General features: G+C 65.5%; 3 protein-coding genes across 3 annotated transcripts; 2 read left to right on the top strand and 1 right to left on the bottom strand.

The window, feature by feature from the left end:
- Window positions 1-562: 562 nt before the first annotated feature.
- On the bottom strand, window positions 563-1,860 carry EMIHUDRAFT_446931 (hypothetical protein). Its single transcript, XM_005790656.1, has one exon. It carries the CDS (start codon window positions 1,819-1,821, stop codon window positions 895-897), a length of 927 nt encoding a protein of 308 aa, XP_005790713.1. The 5' UTR covers window positions 1,822-1,860; the 3' UTR covers window positions 563-894.
- Window positions 1,861-2,036: 176 nt separating this feature from the next.
- Window positions 2,037-7,287, top strand: EMIHUDRAFT_122256 (hypothetical protein; the record flags this gene model as incomplete). The annotated part of the gene is made up of 9 exons (XM_005790655.1): window positions 2,037-2,653; window positions 2,745-2,859; window positions 2,935-3,612; window positions 3,682-3,885; window positions 3,956-4,410; window positions 6,498-6,537; window positions 6,648-6,740; window positions 6,895-7,099; window positions 7,169-7,287. 9 exons carry the CDS (start codon window positions 2,037-2,039, stop codon window positions 7,285-7,287), a joined length of 2,526 nt encoding a protein of 841 aa, XP_005790712.1.
- Window positions 7,288-8,696: 1,409 nt separating this feature from the next.
- EMIHUDRAFT_122255 (hypothetical protein) lies at window positions 8,697-9,224 on the top strand (the record flags this gene model as incomplete). Its single annotated transcript, XM_005790654.1, has 2 exons — window positions 8,697-8,864; window positions 8,940-9,224. Coding segments are annotated over 2 exons (453 nt in total), but the record flags the coding sequence as incomplete, so codon positions are not given.
- Window positions 9,225-9,312: the final 88 nt, after the last annotated feature.

Here is a 9,312-nt window from a genome sequence, read left to right as displayed (position 1 = left end):
GGGTTTTGCAGAATTTCAGCATGAAAGGTCTCCGGGGCCGTCCCGTTTTGATCTCTCGGTGAGTGGGGGGCCGAGCCGCCTCGGGGTGGCGGGCAGGGGCGGGCGTTTTGAAAAACAGAAAACCAGAAAACAAGTAACAAGAGGGGCCCAGCTAGGGGCCCGGCGGCCCAGGACCCCCACTGGGAGTAGAAAATACGCCCAAGGCTTGCCGCCCAAGGGGGCCAAGGAGGCGGCGCGGGGAAGCAGCATCAGGTGAGAGCAGGAAGGATGGCGCTTAGGGTCGGCTTTGATGTTTGAACAAGGGTTTCCAGGTTTTCGAGATCAGTATTGGTGTCGGCACACATCCCCACATGAGGTCAGCGGCGCGCAGTGCCTCTCTCGCAGGCTGGTTTTGGCTGTTTTCGACCATTTCGAGCTCTTGTTTTTGTTTTCAGACTAGGGGGCCCGACCCCCTCAGAGGCGGCGGGCGGGCGCCCACTCACCGAGAGATCAAAACGCGGGAGACGGCCCGGCCAAAAGCAAAAGGGATACACACCTGACGTGGGGTTGTTCATTTTGTTCAGTCGTACGTGTTTCGCGCTTTTCTAGCACGAGTTCTTTCTTCCTCAGAAAGAACGAGCTCTCGCAAGGCGCGCGATCACAGTTTGCTCGACAAACGATCGCGAAAGGGTGGGGTGTGGGGGGGCGCAGAGGCAGCGTGCCACATGCCACGTGACATCAGAGCGGGCGACTACACCACGTGGGTGCCCCTCGAGTATGCAAAGCACGATTCTCAAGTTGGGCAGCGGGGTGGAGTGCGAGAGCACGAGGGTGGGCACACCACACGCAGCACTGGACAGGAAAGGGAGAAGAGAGTCATGGACCACCGGGCGCATGGAGTTGCTCCCTCAGATCTCAAAAGTCCTTCTCCGCCGCCCTCTTCTCGAGGGCGATGGCACCCGGGCCGTGCACCGCGAGCAACATCAACCCGCCGGCTACGGACAAGGTCTGGAAGAAGTAGTAGCGCATGTGATCCGCGCGGTAGCTTGGCGCGGACCAGAACGGGTACCAGAAGAGATCGAGCAGCACGAGGCCGCCGGCGAGGAGCAGGGCTGACCACTCAGTCTTGAACCCGACGGCGATTAGGACGGCGGCGGCGATCAGGGCCACCGCGGTCACGGCGGGCAGCAGGCGGGGGGCCTCGATGAGCGAGTGGAGGCCGCCTGAGTTGGACCCCGCGAGGGCCTCAAAGAAGAAGAGGAGGGTCAGCATAAGCCGGCCGAAAAGCTGCAGCTTGTCCGCCGCAAAATTGCTCTGTGGCAGGCCCCACTGGCTGGCCCTTGGCCGCGATGCTAGTTGCTTACTCTGCGCAAAGGTACAGAGCAGGAGGCCGCCCGCCAGCGTGAGTGAGCGGCACAGGAAGTCGATGTTGGTCAGCTCTCCGTACATGAAGGGCTGGACGATGGTGAACGCGAGCAGAGACCAGGTTGCGCGCTTGGCAAGGCCAAGCTTTGCCGAAGGCACGAGCGCGGCGTGGAGCACGACCAGCGATCCAACGGTCTGCACGAGCATTGATAGGAAGAGGAGGGTGGCGCCGAGGTAGTAGCCCAAGTGCATCGTGCTCTGCATGAAGGCCATCTGACCCTCCCACTGCTGCACCACTCGGAGGGAGTCCTCCAGAAACGTCAGCACAAGGAGCGTCGGGCCCGCCGCCTCGAGGAACTCCTGCCGGCGGCGTCGGCCCGAAGGCACGCGGCTGATGAGCGCGCCCTCCAAGTCCATACTGGCCGCCTCCGCCGTGGCGACGGCCGTCTTGAACACCGCGAAGAGTCCGAGCATCATGGTGGCGTGGATGGTTGGGCTTTGGTTGAACAAGTCAAGGATGTGTCTTTGTCCTTCCTTATATATATATATTTTAATGTGATTTTTTGGAAATCGAGCAACATAAGCCGCGAATTGGCCAAGCGGGTGCGGCTAGCCTCTTTGGACAGGGTGGCCCGCCGCAACGATCCCTGGAATTGTGACTCTGTCTTTTTGTGTGCCTCCACAGACGGTCGATGAGCAGTCGCCTCCGCGTGACGCCCACGGCCGACAAGGAGGAGACCTCCAGCATCTCCAGCACGTCCGACAGCCCCGCCTTTGCCCGCCGTCTGGGGCCGGAGATGCTGCCGCTCATGCTCACCGCCGGCCAGAGCTCCGCGGACCAGACGCCGCAGCTCTCGGGCCGGGCGGTCGCCGTCGGGCTCGCCGTCGGCACCGTGCTCTGCTTCACCAACATGTACTTTGGGCTGCAGACGGGCTGGGTGACGATGGGCTCCATCCAGTCGGCAGTCGTCGGCTTTGCCGTCTTCCGCTTCTGCTGGCCGCGCGGGGGGACGCCGTTCGGGCCGCACGAGAACGTGGTCGTCCAGTCGATTGCGGTCGCCACCGCCACGATGCCCCTGGCGGGCGGCTTCGTCGGCATCGTGCCCGCCCTGCAGATGCTGAGCCCGCCCGTGCGGCTCTCCGTGGCGCAGCAGCTCGCCTGGTGCGGCGGGCTGACCTACTTTGGCATCTTCTTCGCGGTGCCGCTGCGGAGGCAGACGATCCTGGTGGAGCAGCTCCGCTTCCCGTCGGGCACGGCCACCGCCAAGCTGATCGACACGCTGCACACGCGGCACGAGGGCGGCGGGCGGTGGCGCGTGCTCGGCTGGTCGCGCCGCTCCCGCCGCCCGCGCTGGCCCGCCGCCTCTCGGTGCCCCACACTGTCCCGCCCTGGCAAACAGGTCCTTCGGCGCCTCGTACTGCCTCTCGCTGCTCGCGTACTTTGCGCCCGCCTTCGCCAACCTGCGCCCCTTTGACTGGCTCTGCCTGCCCGCCGCCTCAGCGTGGCACTGGACGGTCCGTCCCTCCCTCGTGCGTCATTGCAAGTACAAGTACAAGTTAGTCATTGATGCGCCAGCGATTGGTTCGTAGGTCCGCCCCTCCCTCTCGTACGTCGGCCAAGGGATGATCATGGGGCAGAGGTCCGCGCTCTCGATGCTCGCGGGCGCGCTCACCGCGTGGGCCGTGCTCGGACCGATGGCTGTCTCTCGAGGCTGGGTCGCGGCCACCGCCCGGCCCGCCGGAATGCCTCCCGCCGCCGCCGAGGCCGCGGAGGGCGGATGCGCCGCGCCGCCGCTGCCGGAAGGGGCGATCAACTCGTGGGAGGTTGGGGCGCAGGGGTGGCTGCTCTGGGTCGCGATGGGGCTGATGGTGTCGGAGGCGCTCTCGTCGCTCGCCGTCCTGACGGCGAGACAGTTCCTGATGCTGCCCCCGCCCTCCGCCTCGGCCGCCCAGTCCGGCGCGCCCGGAGGCGGCGAAGGCGAAGCCGAAGAGGGCGGAGGCGGAGGCGGAGGAGGCGGAGGAGGAGGCGGCGGCGGCGGGGCGGCGGCCGAGGACGGCGGCGGCGATCCGCTCGAGGTTGCTCCTCCCTCGCAGCTCGTCCCCGCCCGCTGGTGGCTGGGCGGGCTGGGCGCGTCGGCGCTGCTCTGCGTCGCGATCGTGGCACCGCTCTTTTCGATCCCCGCGTGGCAGCTCCTCGTCTCGATCTGCCTCTCCTGCCTCCTCGCCGTGCTCGGCGTGCGCGCGCTCGGCCAGACCGACCTCGAGCCGGTGAGCGCCCTCGGCAAGCTGTCGCAGATCTAACCCTAACCCTAACCCTAACCCTAACCCTAACCCTAGGTGAGCGCCCTCGGCAAGCTCTCGCAGATTGCGTTTGCCGTCCTCGCCCCGGGCCACCTCGTGACGAACCTGGTCGCCGGCGCCATCGCCGAGGCGGGCGCGATGCAGGCGGGCGACCTGATGCAGGACCTCAAGGCAGGACACCTGCTCGGCGCCTCCCCGCGCGCGCAGTTCTACGCGCAGCTGATTGGCTCCTCCGCCTCGGTGCCGCTCCCGGCGGCCCCCCGCCCCGACAATCGGCGCGTCTCCACGACCGCCCGCGCCGTGTCGGCAGGTGCTCGTCACCGTCGCCGCCTTCAACATGTACACGAGCGCCTACGGCTGCGCCGGCGAGGCGGGGTGGGAGTGCGAGCAGTTCCAGGCGCCCGTGGCGCACGTATGGAAGGACATGGCCGTGCTGATGCAGCAGGGCGTCGCGGCGCTGCCGCCGAGCGCCCTCGCCTTCGCAAAGGCCTTTGCTCTCCTCGGCGTCGCGCTGCCGCTCGCCGAGGCGGCGGCGGGCGAGTCGGCCCTCGGCAGGCTGCTGCCCTCGGGCATCGCTTTTGGGATTGGCATGTACGTCAAGCCCGACTGGACCCTGCCGCGCGTGGCTGGCTCGGTGCTCGAGTGGGCGTGGCGGCGGCGCTCGCCGCGTTCGCACGAGCGGCACATGCTCATGGCCGCGTCCGGCTTCGTGCTCGGCGAGGGCATCGCGTCGATGGTCACCCTCGCCCTCAAGTCCTTGCGCGGGTGACTCGATCGCTAGGATAGCTCGATCGTCGATCCCGGGCGGCCCCCGGCTGTGCCAGCAACGGCCTGTCCGGCCAGATTGTATCTCAGTTTGAAACCAGTTCCTGGAACACCCTCTGGGGGGGCGCGGGGGCCCTAGAGGGTATCCATGCGGGGGGGCGATGGGGTCCCATGGCCCGCCGCAGGCGCCGATTTTTTTCGGATTTTTTCTTTTTTTGCGCAAATTTTCACTTGTTTTCATGGGAACTCGGCGTTACTTGCGGCCATGCTATCACGCCTTGCGACAGCCTGTCGGCGCTGCTGACCGTGCCATGCTGCACAATTCATCACCTGCATAGCTCGCGGCCTTAGTATCAAGCATTCAGTGACGACCTGATCGTACGGCCAGTAGGAAGGTGTCCTTCCAGCTGCGTGCACGCTTCTGACGCAATGCGCGTCACGAACTGCCTCAGATTGGCTGCTGGCACTCTCGAGGCTATGCCTACACAGCCCCGCGCGCATGGGCAGTCAAGAGGGGCCACGAACCTTCTCAGGACAGCACCAGTGCCTCTCTCTTGGACCGGCAAACGTGGTGGTCTCGTGTCACCGATGTGGGACCAGTGCGGCATCGCGCCATCGACAGCTCTGAACTGCGCCTCACCACTGACCGGGAAGGCCGCCAAGTGGGCCAGCACCGGTCGCACATTGTGGCAGCAGTCAGCAGCGCATGTCTGATAGCTAGAGCAGCAGCGTCAGGGTCTCGCAGGGTCGGATCGTGTCAAGCCTCTCGCCCGGCCGGCCGCGTGCAGACGTCGGCCTGTCTGCTGTCTGGAGTGATCTGTCGGCGGTCAGTACGACCGATCAGGTCGGAGTTTTCTGATGGTTGGAGGGTCTGTCTGTATGTACTCCTCGAGATCTCTCCAAATCTGCCCTCTGATTAACCTAGCTTAATCGGGAAGTCGGTGCTAACGGAGACTAACGGAGCCGGAGCCCCGTTTCCGCACTGCTGCACGGCGCACGGTGCCTCCGGGGAGCCCCGCGCCCCCCCAGAGGGAACACCCCCACAAGCCACAAAACGCCAAGAGGTTTTTGCATTATTGCAATAGCTGTTTTTCAGTTAGCCGCAAGCCGGTGTGAGGGGCGCGCCCCATGCGTCAGGGCACAGCACCTGGCGGGGAACCCGCAATTTCCTTTTGAGAGATGCTCAGGGTCAGGCATCTGCCCGTTGCCCGTTGCCGCTGCCCGTTGCCCGATACGATTTCCATTCTAATCTCGATTGCCCGTCGGGCTAGTTCCATTTCACTGTGATAGTACAAAACCTTGATTGTGACCTCATTTGCGCAAAAAGGTACATGTCGGTGCCTTCCAAGAGGCAGCTGCGACCCCGCCGAGTAGACGGCGGCACACAGCAGGTGGCGCGGTGTGCCGCCGTCTACTCGGCGGTGTCCGCAGCTCCGCAGCTGCCTCTGCGCGTCCTGGGGAGGTACAATAGTGTCGCGCGCCGGAGACGACTCGACGCCGCTGAGATCGGAGATCAAGCTCTGACAGGTCGCACGTCGCTCCTTTGACGCCGACGTGACTCACCCGTGCAGATCACATCAGGACACGGTCTCGACGCGCTCGGTACGACGCCTGCGACCCGTCTCCGGTCAAGTGGCACGACGCTCATCGCGCCTGCCATGAGAGAGAGATTTTTGAAAACCAACCAACAAGAAATCAATCACGGCTCTCACAGTGATCTCTCTCTTTACACTGTATGATTGTAAAATTCTTTTCGCGCACGACGGGACCTTACCACTGTGGTGTTTCGTCTTCCTCCCGGTAAGGCTCCACACACGATGTAGGATTCTTTTCCCGGACATCCAAGACGCGGTTATCCGCCGGGACGTTGAGAAGCACGGCCATCACTGGGCGCGGATCCTCCGCGATGGCGGGCTGCACCCAGGTCGCACTAGCAGCGCAGTGCACAGCCGTTTTGGGCGAATCAGCAAGGGGCTCTCCATTGCGGTGCCCCTCCCCCCCCCCCCCCCCCCCGATCTCTCCCCTGCCCCCACCCGGCCGCCGTCCCGACCGCTTTCCCACACGCGCCGCATCACCATTGCGAGTAGGCGCGACCGCGGCCGCCGGCCGCCCCCGCCGCGAGGCGCGGTACGGGGGTGGGCGGGACAGGCAAGGAGAACCTCGCAGTCCAGCAAAAGGCGCCTAGCCTTTGTCGCTGTCACAGTGGCCGACCCGGTACTATGAGGTTTGCCGACTAGGTGGGCCAGACGGCCGCTCCGGCTCGCCGCAAGCGCGCCGCGGGCGGCAGCGGCGCGGGCGGCGCCCCCGCTGCGAAGCGGTTGCCGGCGGAGGTGCTGTATGTGTACGGACGCGGGGTGGGGCGAGGCGGGGCGGGGGCGTCGCTCAACGTGCCTGGCCCTCCCGCCCCGCGGTACCCGTTCGCCGCGGGGCTGCCCGTCTCGCTTCGCTTCTACGCATTGGGACAACCTCAGCCCGGCGCAGCAGGCAGCGATGGGAAACGTGCAGTGGTGGATCGACATGTACGCGCGCACCCGCACTTGGATCCTGGCCAAGGACGCGCGCGGCGTCGAGTTTTGCCTGGGCCACGTGCGCCAGTTTCATGGCACCGACGCGACCGCCGTGCCGGCGGACGACCCCAACGGCGGCCTTGCGGGCACGGACGTGCAGGGCGTCGCGCTGCGCGCGGCGGGTGTGTGGTGCAGGTCGTTCATCCATAGCCTCCCATGCGCCACCCACGTCACCGGTGTGGGGTCTCTAGGCGTCCCGCGCGGCGTGGTGCCCAACAGCATCACGCTCGGCCCGCCCGGCAACGGCCACACTAACACCGTCGCGACGTCGTGGACGGCGGGCGACTCGTACCGCATGCTCATCCAGTGAGCGGCAGGAAAGGAGGGGGGGGGGGGGGGGGCACTTGCCCCGGCGGGGGGGCGGGCCCGGGGCGCGAGTTGCGCGCCAGGTACCAAACGAGAGAGAGAGTGGCTCTTACGTGCGCGGAGCTAGTGTGAGTGTGTTTGCGTTATGCTGCGGGACGGCATGTGGCTCGCCAACGCCATGCATCTCCGGTCTGTCAATCGTGGTATGCTGTCTCTATCCACAATCTTCCTCGCAGGAGTCCCCTTAGGTGGAGGCTCCCGTGTGGTGTTGGAGAAGAAAGGGGGTCTTCACGAATTCTTTCATCAGACGACAGTCGACAGACCACAACCGCACGACGGCACCACCCCTCTTGCTTGGCCTTTGGCGCGGAATCCGGCGGTTCGTATGATGATCCGAGTTGAGACTTTCCCTCCACAAGCGTTTGAGCCGGGCAAGATTCTTGACATGAAATCTCGTTAAAATTCTTTTCCCGGTAAGGCTCGACGCGGCACGCGGCCCTGTAAGAATTCTTTCCAGGACTCCTGGCTCGACAGGCGGTACGAGCCCGCGCGGCGAGAGCTGTCACGTGCTCTCACGCGCTCTCACTCATCCCTAGCCGCCTTGCACGCCCTGCATCCCCAAAACGCACCCCTCGTGGCGGGCCGGGGCCCCTCATTCCCCGTTTCTTTCCCCCCTCTAGAATACGCCTGTGGTGTGCCCCGTGTGGCACCCCGGCCTGTTGTCTCACCCTGGCTCCCAAGATCGTTTTGGCCGTCACATTGTGACCCCCGACGTCGTCAAATGTCGCCCGCCTGTCCTTCCCCCCATTCTCATCTGGCAATCTCATCTTATTGTCCCATGCATGGGTGTTTAAGGCTGGCTACGGCCACTTCGCTCCACAACCGTCCCGCCACCCCTGCCGTGTGCGATCCCGGCCTCACCGTCTTTCGGTAATGCTCGCACACCCACCCACTCGTGCGCGCTCTTACACATGTGTCCGTACGACCGTCCAGCGCGCTGCGCGCGCCGTCCAGCCAAGCAAGCACAAATACTTTTCCCGGTGTGTGAAGTGTGATAGATAGAGGAGCGCGGACGGCCCGGGGAGCCTGCGGCGCCATTTTAATCTGCGCTCCTCTTTATGGCCTGCGGCGCCTGGCTTGAGCTCGGAAGTGTAAACATGTCCGCCAGGGCGGTCTGCAAAGAAAGAAAGAAAACAGACAACGCAAGGGCGGTCTGCCTACCTCTCCGAACCCCAGGACGAAATACTTTTCGTGGACGCCTAGGCACGAGTACGAGCCCGCGCGGCGAGAGCTGTCACGTGCTCTCACGCGCTCTCACGCCGCGCCTCTGCTCGCAACCATAGGCGCTCTCGGTAGCCCGCAGAGGCGCCGGCACGCAGCGCGCGGAGGCGGACACTCCGTCTCGCACTCGCCATGGTGGACGTCGCGCTTCAGCAGATGGAGGCCATGCTGCGGGCTCTGATGAGCACAGACAACGCCGTGCGCAACCAGGCGGAGGAGGCGCTCGCGCAGGCCCGGCAGGCGCCGGACTCGCTTTTTAGTGCGCTCATCGCCATGCTGCGCAGCAACCAGGACGAGCAGGTGCGTTTTGTGCCCCGCTGCGCAAGCCTCTGCGCAGGCCGGCAGGCGCCCACCACGCGCGCGCGCGCGTGGTAGGTGCGCTCGCTCGCGGCGGTGCTGCTGCGCAAGGAGATCATCCGGCTGCTGGCGCAGTCGGCCGACGCGCAGGGAGTGACCGTCTCGACGCAGGTCAAGGCGCTGCTCAAGAGCGAGCTCCTCGCCTGCATCGAGCAGGAGCCGCAGCGGTCCATCCGGAAAAAGGCGTCGGATGTGGTGGGGCAGCTGGCCATCAACATCATGAGCAACGACCCGTCCGGCTGGCCCGAGCTCTTCCCGTGGATGCTCGAGGGCACCCGCTCGACCAACGTGCCGCTGCACGAGGTGGCGCTGCGCCCCGCCCGGCCGCGGCGCACGGAGGCACTGCCTGAGCGTCGCCGGACCCTCTCCTCGCAGGCGGCGCTCGCCATCT

The sequence above is a fragment of the Emiliania huxleyi genome, assembly GCF_000372725.1.
Source record: "Emiliania huxleyi CCMP1516 chromosome Unknown EMIHUscaffold_1192, whole genome shotgun sequence".
Lineage (NCBI taxonomy): Eukaryota > Haptophyta > Isochrysidales > Noelaerhabdaceae > Emiliania > Emiliania huxleyi.
This window is presented reverse-complemented; position numbering and strand designations above follow the sequence as displayed.

Coding starts and splice junctions, on each gene's coding strand:
- EMIHUDRAFT_446931 (XM_005790656.1), bottom strand. CDS start 1,821: ATGATGCTCGGACTCTTCGCGGTGTTCAAGACGGCCGTCGCCACGGCG.